This window comes from Cavia porcellus, unplaced genomic scaffold (assembly GCF_034190915.1).
Source record: "Cavia porcellus strain 051 isolate PalLab524CR breed Dunkin Hartley unplaced genomic scaffold, mCavPor4.1 scaffold_11, whole genome shotgun sequence".
In the NCBI taxonomy this organism is placed as follows: Eukaryota; Metazoa; Chordata; class Mammalia; order Rodentia; family Caviidae; genus Cavia; species Cavia porcellus.
Genome location: NW_026947494.1, coordinates 58643067 through 58657243, shown reverse-complemented (window position 1 = coordinate 58657243; position 14177 = coordinate 58643067). Strand labels below are relative to the sequence as shown.

Genomic DNA, 14177 nt, shown 5'->3' with positions numbered 1-14177 from the left:
TTTGTTTTCTCAGGTAAGAAAATAAATTCTCCTTTTTTCCTTTTTCCCCAATACTAGGAATGGAACCCAAGGGCCTTGTCATGGAGTTAAATCCCAAGCCCTTTATTTTATTTTGAGAAGGGTCTCACCAAGTTACTAAGTGGGTCAGACTGGGCTCAGCCCCTCAGAATACTGGGATTACAGAGGTACAAAACCATGTCACCTCCTAATCTTTTAAAGTAAACATAATGCTGGGAGGGAAAGAGTTAAGTTACAAGAGAGTGTAAATTCAGTCAAACTGTTTTAGTTTAGGAGTAAGAGGAAAGAAGGGTTTAAAGGGTAGAGAAAATTTCTGAGTACATTGAACACCTTTACCACCACAATTGAGGAAATGGTTTTAAAGGGGATTTGGCGTTCACTGTGTGTCAATCACACTTCACTGAAGTGTTTAAAATATATAGGAAAAGCAATGCAAACCACGGCGCTGTGAGGAAGGCCAGTGGAGACCGGCACAAGGGGTGGACACAGGAGAAAGCAGAGGTGGTGCCACTGGGCTCAGGCAGGGTCCCGCGAGCGCGGCCGCTGTGGGGCGCTGGCGAGCACTGTCACTCGGAGCTCCCTCCGCAGGCGGTCACAGGCACCGCGGGAGAAGGCGCCCGCCCGGCACAAGTCACACTGGTAACCTCCACTCCCAGATGCGACTCTGGGAAGCCCGCACTTTCCCTAACGTCTCCTTGACGGTCCACTCTCCTCGCAGGTAACCATCTGACTGCGCTGACTCTGAGATGAAGGTGACTGCGGGGCCACCGCCAGCTGCCCCGCCCGAGGCTGCAGAGGCTGCGCCCCCAGCCACCCTCCCACCTCCCGGGCTGCAGTCTGTCATCTCCGGGCTTCAAGATCTTCCACAACCCTGCCAGCCTTACTTTTCACTCATGAAACACCCACTACTTCAACCACCCGACCCACTTCTGTTTTCTTATATCCACAAAGTGATTGCCTGCTGTAAAAACAGAACACTTGTGAATTTATCAAAAACATTTAGCGCCCTTCAGTGAACCCGAGTGACTCCAGACCCTCAGTCCTGGCTCTGCATCACAGCAGGCTGACCTCAGGCCACCACCGGCTAGAGCAGCCCAGGTGCCCAACCAGGGGCAGGAGCGCAAGCCCGCGCTGCCCTGAGAAGAAACTGGAAACAGAAGCAGAGGCAAGTGCTCGGAAGGGAATAAAACAACGAAGAGGAAACGGCTTCCTCACCTGAGTCAGGCACGGTAGCACTGAATAAAAAATATGAGTTTATAAAACAAACTGAAACACTTGCCCCTTTTTTGTCTGATCACTTAGGAAGCCAACCGCATGAATTGAAAGATCCGGATGTGTAAAATCTACAGTGAAGGGGGGGAAGAGCATAAGTATTCCCTAATCTGAATAAAATTATAGCCAAATGCACAGCAGGGAATTCACAGAGCAAATTCAGAGAAGTAAGGTGTGCAAAAATTCTCTAAAAAAACCAAGACACACACTATTTTGCTGTTAAATTTATTATGAAGTCACCTTGAGGTGCATCAAAACCTATGTTTACAGGCAGGTGTGGTGGTGCACACCTACAATCCCAGCACTCCAGGGGGCAGAGATAGGAAGACTGCAACTCTCCCTGGGCACCTTATCAATTTAGCAAGACCCCAAAAATCTTTTAAAAACGGGGCCTGGGAATACAGTTCAGGGCAAATGCCCTGAGTTCAATGCCTATTATGTTTAGGACTGAGTGTATCTAGCATGTATAAAGCCATTGCTGGTTTGATCTCTAGCCATACAGAAAACAGAAAAAAGGTTTCTTTTTCTTAAGATTTTTCTCTATTTTCCAAATTTTCTATGAGCATATACTAATATGTGTGTGTGTTTGTATAATACCTACTTTCATGACCTAACAGCATAAGCAGTGGCTGTCTTTCCTCCTTTTTCCCCGCCCCACCTCCCCAGGAAGGCCTTCACCCCGGGTTCGGCACACTCTATGGTCCTTAGCAGTGCTCAGTGCTGCAGGACTTCTTCGTTCTTTTGTTTTGTTTTTTGTTTTTTGGCATAGTACTGGGGGGAGGGCTAAATCCAGGATCTTTGCACTCAGCTGCATCCCTAGCAGTTGACCTTTTCTTTTGAGGCAAGGACTCACTACATCACTAAATCAGGCTGGGCTTGAACTTGTGATCCTCCTGCCTCAGCCTCCCAGAGTGCTGGGATTATAGATGTGCACCACCACACTTAGCTAACATTCTTAATATATGACAAGTACAGTGCCTAAGTTACTGATAGAAGGAGCAATAAGAACTTTTCTTATTGTGTTTTTATCATCCTCACCAGTCGGATGGAAACAACTACCATCATGTAAAGAATCTGTGCCTCTATCCCTCTCTGAGTTTCACATCTGGGTCACAGTAATGTTTAATGGATTTCACTAATTTTTTTTTTAACTAAACACTGTAGTGAAAAGACAAAGACCAAGATATTTAGCAATTATTTTTACTGGTCTTTTCTATTAATTCTAAGTAATCTAGTAAGTCAAAAGAAGAAATGTGTGCTTAAGGTAATACCTATAATCCACAAATCTACCCATAAGTTCCAGTGTAGACTTAGATATAAATGAGATGCTGAAAACTTACTAGGAGGATGAAATGTTTTAACCAAAGGTGCCCAGTTATAAGAATAACAAACCAGTTCAGCTGCCACCCTCAAAATTTTATACAGGCCAAAATACCTAGTATCTTTCTTCCCTATACACAAATAAACAGCCAACTTTAGATGACCTCCCTGTTCACTCAACATCAATCAATTACCTTGTTTCCATTGTTGTCACTGGGGGGGGGAGTAAATACTATTATTATTTCTCTAGTTATTTCTACAGAGGCAGTCCTTGAGATGTGGTAAGATCACACCCAGAATTGCAATACTACAATACTGGGAAGAATGTTTTTTTGTAAAATTAATATAGCTCCTTCTAAATTAGGTACTTATATGAAGAACTATTCTGAAAAGAGGAGCCTTAGTTTTGAGTCATATGTTCTCTAAAGTAAAAATGTCATATAAATCCGCAATAGTACAACAGAATTGCCACACTAGGTGGGGGTGTTCCTCTCTCTAATGCAATTTCTTTCAAGAAAAAGAATGGCTTTTATGTCCATAATTTAAAAATAAAAGTCCAAGCCCATGCTGGGAAATTTAGTGAGACTATCTCAAAATAAAACACATAAATTAGGCGTGGTGGCTCATGCCTATGATCCCAGCACTAAGGAGGATGATGCAGAAGGATTATTTCAAGTTCCAGGTCATCCCATGTGTCACAGAGAGTTCAAGGCCAACCTGAAATACACTGGGAGACCCTGCCTCAAAAAACAAAAGACAAACAATAGAAAAGGGACACCAAAAGGAGAAGGAGGAAAAAGGAGAAGAAAAGAAACAGGGCTGGGGTTGCAGCTCAGTGGCAAAGTGCTTGCCTAGCACGTGTGAGGCCCTCGCTTCCATCCCCAGCAGAACAACTAAAAAAAAGCAAAGCAGGCTAGCAGGCCATTTGCAGGACTTTGAGGAAATCACCCTTACTCACACAGCACTAAACCCATTAGAAATTAATTTCATAGGCAACATTAACATGACCAATGAACTTGAAATGTTTTAGTTTAAAAGAAAAAATTTTCAGTACACTGCTCTAAAATAAAATCCTAAAAACCAGTAATCAAACAGATGAATCTGGATGGCTAATTTTCCCCAAAACAGTGGCCACACTTAGGAAGCGGAGACCCTGACAGCTCGGCCAGCTCGACCCGCTGCTTCCACTGTCCAAGGGCTTCCTCCCTCCAAGGACTGAAAGGACTCAGAATACTGCACTCAGCAGCAAAGGGTTTGTCCTCACTCCCCAACAACAGCGAAGCAGGTACTTAAACCTCGTCTCCGTGTATCAGGGGTAATGAGCAACATCTGGGTGCAGCAGGATGTGCCCAGCCTCAGGGTGGCAATGCCTGATTTCCACAAGCAATCGAGCACCTGTGTGAGTACCTGCAAAGGAGTCTTGGAACTATTTCCCATAGACACAGAGGGCAGGCTGGGGCAGGAACACATAAAACCCCTGCATTCCAACCAATGCACAGTTTCAAGAGTCACAGCTTCATGCTCCTTATCTTTTCTAAAACCACCAAGTGTCAGGACACAGCCATGCTGGTGACATCTCAGGAAAGCACAGATGTAGATCAGGCCACTCTTACCTCGTTGTATCTGTTCCGTGCGTTCCCGGAGCTGACCCACCAGTGCCTTCATCTGCTCATAGTTCTCCTACAGCAGAAATGGGGTGAGGGAGACAAGAATATTAGACAGCAACGATCTCCACCAAGTAAGGGTCAGGTCACTCCAACCTATGCCAGCCCTCGATGGCCTCCTAGGCTAGGAAGACGAATTCTACCACCACTCGCACTCTCAGCCCTCTCCAGCCTCACTGGCTCCTAGAGCCCAACTCTCACCTCCTGGCCTCTCCACTTTCAGCTACTCCTCCACACTTTTAATATTCCTTCTTCTTTCAACATCTGCTGAGTCTGACTTTTCTAGTTGTTTTTCCTTTTTTAGGGACTATAAGCTTTTTGAGGGTTAGAATGTCGTCTTATTTTTCCTGTCCTAAAACCCAACCAGCGCAGACATGTTTGCTTACACACATGGCACTTAAATGCAAAGCCCAACAGGAGAAATACACCCTATTTCATGTTTTAAAAAGCAAAAAACTAAAGACAAACATGGTGACACACACCTGAAAATCCCAGCATCTGGGAGGCTGAGGCAGGAGAATCGCAAGTTTGGGCCCTGTGTGGGCAACTTAGTGACTTAGCAAAAAGATCTTGTCTCAAATTAAGACACGGAGGACTGAGGACACAAAAACGAGTTCTACGCTTGCATGTGTTTGCAATCTTTTTTCTTTTTTTTTTTTTTTGTTGTTGTTGTCGTTCTTCAACACATAGTCTTGCTCTGTGTTCAGGCTGGCCTTTAACTCACTATGTAGCCCAGGTTGGTTTTGAACTTGCAATCCTCCTACCTCAACCTCCTGAGTCCTGGGATTATAGGTATGCACCACCACATTCGGCAGATGTTTGGAAATTTTTTGAATAACACACAAAAAAATATAAACAGTGAGAAAAAAAAGCAGAAGAGACTTATTTCTCATCCTTATATATTTCAATTTTGTCCAGCCTGTGACCTTAGAACAATATTTATATTTATATTTATATTTATATTTATATTTATATAGCTAATCAATTTTTAAAGTTCAACCTGTCCTACTAACATTTCCTTCCCAGGAATGCCACTAACATCTCTGGTTACTTAGTTTCTTTTCTGTGACAAAATGCCAGTTTCCTGGCATGATTTAGTCTTCATTGTATGGCTTCCTGTCTCCTCCAGCTCTGAGTTCCTGACACCATGGTTCCTGCCACATTCTCCTACTCTGTAAAATCCAGAAAATGAAAGCAACATGGAGTTAGGAGAGAGACTTATACCCAGGGTAGGAAGGGCCACCCCAAAGCTGGCCCACCTCCACCAGGGAAGGGCCCACAGGAACTCAGCTTGGGTGGCCTGCAACAGCTTCCCCAACTCAGCTGGCCCCAGGCTTGATGGGAAGCTTTTCTTGTTTGTTTCCTTTTTAAAACAGGGTCTCACTATGTAGCCCAGACAGATCTAGAACTTCTGGTGTCCTTCCTGCCTTAGCCTCTCAAGCAGAGTTTTTTAAAAAACAAACCACCAAAAGCATACCGATGCTTGGTCCTCACCCTGCAAAGTCTGATGCCATAGGTTGCAGGTGTGGGCTGGGCGCTAGGTATTTCAAAATTCAAATTACTTGCTGAGCATGGTGGCACACACCTGTAATCTCAGCACGCAGAAGGGTGAGGCAAAAGGATCCTTGTGAGCTCAGGAGCAGCCTGGACTACAAAGTGAGCTCAAGGCCAACCTGAACTTCATAGCAATATCCTGTCTCAAAAAGACAAACACACAAAACAAGTACAAGTGACTTTAACCTGCAACCAAACAGAAACACTGGCTTGTTACAACCTCACACCTATTTTCACTCAAAGCAGACGGAACAAACAGCAGGGCTTTGAGAGAGGCACATCTCCCTCACAATAGTCTTTTCCAGATCACAACAGCAGAGAGAAAGCCAAGAATTCTGCTCTCTCAGGAAAAGTCAGGCGGTGGGATCTCTTATCCAGAGGCAAACGTGTGCTGCTTATTTGGCTACCAGCAGGTGGCATCACAGTAGCGTGCAGATGTCACCTGGAAAGTAGAGAGACTTGACTGCCTTTCAGAGGCAGTCAAACAGCTGGTGGAGGAGGGGGCAGTCACAGCAAGGGTTGTACCATCTGAGCAAGTGCTAAATGGGGCAGCTGGGCAGCCAGGCTCCAGCAGCCACACAGCAGCTCAGAGACAGCCATACTGCTCCGACCTCAGGCCCTGTCTGCCTAGCAGGGCACAGTTCTGATCCACACCTTCCAGCCCACAGTGGAGCAATGGAGCTACTGCAAAGTGTTGAGGGGAAGGTAAGCAGATGTACTTCACTGCACAGGAAAACAGATCTTTTGGTTGTGCCTGTGTTTAAGACCTACTCTTATTTCTATACTTTCTCCAGACTTAAAAACTCAAATGTCAAATGCCTAAATGCTCTGGGCTGAGGATACAGCTCAGTGGCTGCATGCTTACCAGGCAGCATGAGACCTTGGGTTCACTTCACAGTACCACAACAGACAGACAGACAGACAGACAGACAGGCACAGTGTTTTGAAAACTCTTGATTTTGCCAGACATGATGGTACCTGCCTGCAATCCCAGCACTTGGGAGGCTGATACAGGAGGACTGCTTGAGTTCAAGGCCAGCCTGAATGATGTACACAGTGAGACTCTGTCTTAAAAATTAAGTTAAAAAATAAAATTTCTTATAAGGATTCCTAGGGAATGGGTGGGGAAAATAACTGTACCCTCCTGTTCAGTTCTGTTTAACTTAACAGTACTAGAAAAGGAACAGAACATGGTCAATCATTACAGCTCCAGGATTTCACTGTTTCACCTCCCTTGTGACTTGTTGTTGTCATTGGTGTTAACTTTCTCTGAATCTTTACGCAGATACTAAAGGAGCCAGTGTACTTCAATGATTATCTAAAGATAGCCAAAGCTGTTTCCTTCCTGCCCTCCACCCCAAATAATTTTGAAAGACAGCTTAGCTATTACACTCAGTGTATAATTACATCTGTATCACCAAAGGATAAGGATCATTCTCAGATATCACCATCAAATACCCAGTTAGGGAAGACACATTCCCAACTGTCAGGTCTGTTTTTAGAGCTGTTTATTTACAGAGGATCCCACAGGATAAAGTCTGTAAGCCTGCAAGTGGCCAAGGTATTTTAAGTCTTTTCTACAATAACTCTTCCATTCTTTTTTCTTGAAATGTTCTGAACCACTGCAGAGTGTTTCCCACAGTGCATCCTCACAGCATCCTCGAACAAGTTCTTCCTCCCTTAGAGACTCAGAAACAGGAAATGTAGTGTGAACCCTTTCCATGGTTCACTCCCTGTCATTAAGACCTCTTGGCCTCCCCTCTGGCTGCAGTCCACCTCCTGGTCTCTCACCTTTCGGGTGTCAAAGCACAGAGCTGATGAACAGTCTGCTTCCAAGGCTCAGGCACCCAGCAGAACCAATGCTTTACTCATCTGAATCACTGTCAAGGGTTTTGAAGGGCCCGGAAATGTGTGCACATGGGCAAAGCACATGAGAGGTAAGAAAAGGGGACAAGGCTTCCACACACCATCTATCATCCCGATACACCTTTGTTTTTTCACTTTCACAGGTGTATTTGCACGAAACTCTACTGCTTATAGAAAAGGAGATAAAAAAGATCCTTTAACATCCAACAGGGGAGTTGGACAAGTGGCATACACCTGTAATCCCAGCACCTGGGAGGCTAAAGCAGAGGATCACTGCGCATTCAAGGCCTGCCTGGGCTACATAGCCGAAACCACACAGTAAGACCCTGTCTCAAAAAAAAAAAGGGCTGGGGATTTAGCTCAGCGGCATAAGCGCCTGCCTTGCAAGCAGGTGGTCATGAGTTCGATCCCTGGTACCGATAAAAATGAAAAAGACAAAAACTAAAAAAAAATAAAAAATGCAACCAGAGAAATTAATGAAATTGAGACTAAAAAAGTAACACACAAAAGCTTCATGAGTCATTTCTTTGAAATGATGGGAAGGGGCTTAGGGATGAGAGAGACAGGAGGGTAAGGAAGGGGAAGTAAAAAGGATCAAGATGTGATGTGTGTATGTATCAATTCCCCACAAGGAATGTATTTACCATGCATTGCAAACATATAATAAAAAAATTTGAGAAAAAGAAAATATTCCAACATTACCCACTCTACCAGTGCTGTTCATTATCAAAGGCAAACACTCACTATTGGCTGCTAATCCGTATCCCTTCTTCCTGTCCTACCTAATGGTTAAACCCTAATTTATTCATGGCAGCAACATGCCCAACTGGGAAAAGTAACATCTCCTCCTATAGACAACAAGGCTGTGTGACCAAATTCTAACCTGTAAAATACAGACAGCTGTCCTAGCCCATGAGGTAGGGGTACATTACTTGTTCAAAATTCTTCCAGTCAGGTGTGATAGTGCAGACCTGTAATCCTAGCTCAAGGGAGGCTGAAACAGAATATCACTGCAATTTTGAGACCAGTCTGGGCTACATAATGAGTTCAAGCCCAGCTTGAACTCCATACTCAAAAGAAAAACAAAAACAAAACAAACCTATCAATATACAAAATAAAATAATCAGACCTCTAAAATGGACTCCAGCGGTTCAACGGTAAATGTGAGCAGTCAAAACAAAAAATTAGCAAATTAAACTCAAAGATATGAAAGTATAGAATTTAAGAAGCAGGAAAGAATAAAGAGAAGTGAACAGAGCCTGGGGCCTTACAGAACACAATCAATATGAGGCCAATATACAAATTACAAGAGTTCCAGAAAAAGACTGACTCTTGGAAGAAATAATGACTGAAAAGTTCCCAAATTTGAAGAAATACATGAATTTCCAAATCCAACCATCTCAACAAAACTTCAAAGATAAGCCCCAAGGTACTCACTCCAAGACAAACTATAATCTAATTGTTAAAAAAAAAAAGACAATCTGGAAAGCACCAAGACAGACACAGTTCATCACACACACACAGAAACTCGACTAAGATTTTTATCCATTGATCTCGCAACAGAAACCCTTGAGGCTAGAAGGCAACATAGTTAAACAGTTAAAGTGAGCTAGGGATATAGCTCAGCAGCATAAATATCTGCCTGGCAAGCACAAGGACCTGAGTTCAATTCCTGGTACCAAAAAATAAATAAATAAATAAAACTCAGCAAAAATTTTATACCCAGTAAAACTGTCTGTTAAGCACAGGTGAAAAGGACATTTCTGATAAACAAAAGCTGCAAGAATTAACATGAACACCAGGCCAGCTCTATAAGAAATGCTCATGGGCAAGTAATGGCTACATGAGCCTGTAATCTCAGGCATCTGAGATGCAGAGGCAAAAGGACTATGAGTTTAAGACTGTCTTGGGCAACTTAATGAGATCTTGTCTCAAAATAAAATTTTAAAAAGGGCTGGTGATGTAGCTTAGCGGTAGAAATGGTCAAGAGTTTTACATAGAAGCCGTTGGGTTTAATTCCCAGGACAGACAGAAAAACAGATACACAGACAGACAGACTGACTCTGATTCATGGGAGTCCTGCAGGTTAAAATGAAAAACTGCCACACAATGATTCAAAACCATATAAAGATCTTCAATGACAGTGAATACTGTACCTGAGAAAATATAAAAACCACTGTAACTTTAATTTGCAGCTCTACTTCTTATTTTCTACAGAATTTAAAAGGCAACTTCATAAGCATTTATAAATCTGTATTAATGAGTACACACTACAGTACACCAAATTGTAACCTGGAACATCAAAAACATAAAAGTGAGAGGTGGACCGATGAAAGGTGAGTTTTGTATGCAGATAAGTCAAGCTGGTATCAATTCAAAAGAGCCAGTTGCACCTGCTGTAACTCTAAGGTGTTACATGCTATTCCCACAGTACCCACAACAGAAATATCTACAGAACAGACAGAAAAAGGAAAGGAGAAGGGAATCAAAACATGTTACTATAGAAGATCAACTAAACATGAACGAAGCTAGAATAATGAAGACCAAAATAACAGACACACACACACAAAAAAAAATCTATAAGACGAATAACAAAATGACAAATGTAAGTCCTTTTTCGGGTAATTAGCTGAAATGTAGATGAATTAAACCCTCAAATAAAAAGATACCAATTGGCAAAATGGATTTTAAAAAACGTAATCCTGCACAATCGGATGAGACTCACTCTAGGCCCAAGGATACACACAGCTAGAAAGTGAAAGACTGGAAAAAGATATTCCAAGCAAACAGTAACCAAGGGAACAGTAGTGACACTGCTGATATCAGTTAAAACAGACTTTCTCTTAAAAGCTACCACAATAGGTCAAGAGGACATTTTATGCTGGCAAAAGTCAATTCACCGGGAATGTATGATAGTTATAAGCTTATATGTATCAAACAGTACAGCTCCACAATATAAGCAGCAAAGACAGAACTAAAATGAGAAACAGCTCTACAATAATGAGATTTTAATACCCCGCTTTCAACAATGGATAGAACAACCATACACACTGGACCTGACCAATATAATATGTTCAGAACACACCATTCAACAACTGAGCACACTTCTCAGAGCATACTCAATTTTCTCAGAATAGACCATGTTAAGCCAAAAAACAAATCCGAATAAATTTAAAAAGACTGGTTAAGGATGGTGGCACACACCTGTAATCCCAGCACTCAGGAGACTGAGGCAGGAGGATTACTATGAGTTTGAGGACAGCCTGGACTACTTAGCAAGCCTGTCTCCAAAGGCCAAAAATAAAAAGTTTCGAAAGACTGAAATCATTTGAAGCACCTGTTTCAATCACAATGGAATGAAACTAGAAATCAATAGATGGAAAGCTGAAAAACTCACAAACATATGGAAACTGAACAACACTTTTTTTTTTTTTTTGACATTTCAGGCTGGCCTTGGGCTCACCTGTAGCCCAGGCTGGTGTCGAACTTACAATGATCCTCCTATCTCAGCCTCCAGAGTGCTGGAATTACAGAAGTGCGCCACCACGCCTGGCTTGAACAATACATTCTTAAATAGCCAAATGATCAAAGAAAAAAAACCATTAATCCCCTAGGACTAACTATTGCCCCTTTTAGTAGGGAATATCTGCGCAAGGCTTTGCCTACCAGATACTTACCACACAGCAAAGCTAGCATTGCTAGAATCTGCCTCCAGGGAAACCCTTCATAAACTCTTTATAAAAAACTGTTTGTGAAACAGGATCTTGCTATGTCACTCAGACTGGCCTTGAACACACGAGCACCCTCCTGCTTCAGCCTCAGGAGTGCAGGGATCACAGGCATGCACTACCACACCCCGCTTCAACTCTTTCAACTGCTAGCTAAGTCTCTTCTTTACCAGTCCAAACTCAACATCACCACACAGATGAGGATTGCACCCCTCCCCTAACATGTTTTAGTGGACAGTCTGCAAAATAAAATCTAAATGTAGCTTTTGCAGGCAAGACCTTCGGTCCCTGAATTCCATGCCCTGGCCATGACTCCCTAGACTTCACACAGGTCTCACTATTTCCCAGGCTGAAAGCAAAGTTCTGGGTGATCCTTCTGCATCACCTGCCCAAGTGCTGGGATCACACATGCATGACCATGGCCAGCCTATCCACCTTAATAACCTGAGTTGAAGTGCCTGTGTTCTTGTCATTTTCTTCATTTGTATAGTCTCACCTCCACTCTGCAACATAAACCTGGCCAGCTCTTTCCCAGCCAAGATCCACCCAACCCATTACCTTCTATTTGCAAATGTGTGTAATCACCTTTCAAGTTCCAGACACAAGGAGTTTCTAGCTCTCTTGTCCATCTTGCCCACAAAAATCTCCCGACTTCCATACATCTATACCAAATATCTACAATAGTGCCTAGAACATAGTCCCTGTTCAATGTTTTTTTAATTCAACATTCTTCCCAGGTAAATATTTGTGTTATTTACACAATTTATATGTTATCTGTATAGGCTAGAAACCAAGGATAGCTCTGATGTTTCACAAGCTATGTGCTGACCTTGTGAAAACCTCTCAATTCAAACATACTGTGGGATATGTATTTTCTGTTAATAGCCTAAGGTAGGCATGTAGGCCAAGTGGTTCCCAAAGCTGTCTCTAGTCTCCTAAGAACTTCATCGTCGACCTGTCATCCCAGCATTCTAGGTAGGAAGCATTGAGGTAGGAAGACTGGAAGCTAACAAACCAAGTTACTGAGCAAGACCCTGTCTCAAAAGTAAAAAAATGTTAGGGTATTAGATCACTGCAAAGGCCCTGGGTTCAATCCCAATATTTAAAAAAAGCAAACACCAGGACTCCACCCTAGACACTCAGAGGATTCGAAGTGGAGCTCAGGTAACCAATCTTCAACAAAATCCTCGGGTGAAAATGCTAAGGCAGACAAGGGACAGCACGAGTTGGAAAAGTAAACTGAAACTAAGAGGACAGTTCCTTTCTCCTGCAACAGCGCCCCGCCCGCCCCAGCATCTAGCCCGGACTCCCGGAGGCGCAGTGCTGACCCAGGTGCCCCGAGCACAGGCCCCGCCCCGCAGCTGCCCACCTGGTACACAGCGGAACCCGAGTCCTGCCTGGAGCCCAGCAATGCCACCGCGTCCCCGTGATAGGCCCGCGGCCCAGAGGCAGCCGAGCGAGCACAGGGCCTCAAGACGGCCCTTACGGCGGCCCACATAGCGGCGCAGAGTGCCGAGGATGCCTAGGACGCCGAGGGAGGGTGGCTCGCGCCCACCAGGAGCCGGTGCTTTCCTGAAAGCCCGAGCTAAGGGTCCACTCCCACTCTGGCAGAGCCGACCTAGGCCGCCAGCTTCTCTCGCTTGCTTCGCACGTGGTACGCGAGCCACCTCTCATTGGCCAGCACCACGCGCCACGCCTTCCATCCAACTCAACCAATAAGAGGCAGAGGCGCAGCCCCGCCCGGCCCCTCCACGTAGCTATAGCGGGGAAAGGTAGTCCATAGCTAAGCCGCCCGCTGCGGGTCAGTGTAGAGAACCTCATACATCCATCGGTGCCACGCCAATCACGACGGTCACCCTGTACCAGAGTGCTGAAATTATAGGCATGTGCCACTACACCCAGTTCGGAATTGTAAAGGATCCTTAACATACAAAAATTAAAGACAAGCGTGGTGATACACACCTGTACTCAGGAGAGTGAGGCAAAAGGATGGCAGTTTGAGGCCAGCCTGGGCCTCAAAATGAGTTCAAGGCCAGCACGAAGCATAAAGCAAGACCTTGTCTCAAAACGGAAAGAAGGAAGGAAGGAAGGAAGGAAGGAAGGAAGGAAGGAAGGAAGGAAGGATGGATGGATTAAAAATGGCTTAGATAAGCAGAATGAAGGGTGAGAAACCAAAGAAGCAAGGTCAGGTGGGGGGGGGCAGCCAACTTCTGAAAGTAAATTTAATTCGACTTCAAGTTCTTATAAAAAATAATAATACAAATGGGCTCAGAACAGTACTGGAATGCACAGGCGGTCAGTAAAGAAACAGGGCTGCTGGGAAAGGAGGCGGCTGAGCAGAGAAGCACTGCGGGGCCAAGAAATGGAGAAGAGCCAGTCGCATCCAGAACGAGAGCACCAGAGCAGGTTCCAGACACTGAAGGCTGGTTTCTGTACAGTGTATGCCTCCGGTGGTCAGAAAGACGCTTCCCGTCAGGACTCCTTCCCACTGCCACCCCTGCAATAGGAGCTTCTTGGTGCACTCCATCTTTGAGAACTGAGCTCAGGGCTCTATGCTCCCCCAAAGCCCTCTCTGATCCCACTGTTTACTTCTTCCCTCCCTGAGCAGACCTCTCCCAAGTGGCTCAGGTCACAGTGTTGTGTGGGTTCGTGTAGCTCACTATTGCAGGATTCCAGCAGAGTACACTGGGCTTCCAGAGTTTATTGCCGCACTCTGGAGATCAGGGGGACTTCACGTCCAAAAACATCTGAAGCC

At 44.3% G+C, this 14177-nt stretch overlaps 1 protein-coding gene across 1 annotated transcript in view; it reads right to left on the bottom strand.

Annotated features, from left to right (window-relative positions):
* Window positions 1-13087, bottom strand: part of Mccc2 (methylcrotonyl-CoA carboxylase subunit 2) — a 68119-nt gene extending 55032 nt beyond the window's left edge. Inside the window, exons 1-2 of the mRNA XM_003461610.5 lie at window positions 12792-13087; window positions 4224-4290 (exon numbers count right to left, since the gene is read on the bottom strand). Of these exons, the coding sequence (XP_003461658.2) occupies window positions 4224-4290; window positions 12792-12920 (196 nt within the window). The 5' untranslated portion in view covers window positions 12921-13087. The remainder of the gene's footprint in view (window positions 1-4223; window positions 4291-12791) is intronic.
* Between the last annotated feature and the right edge of the window lie 1090 nt (window positions 13088-14177).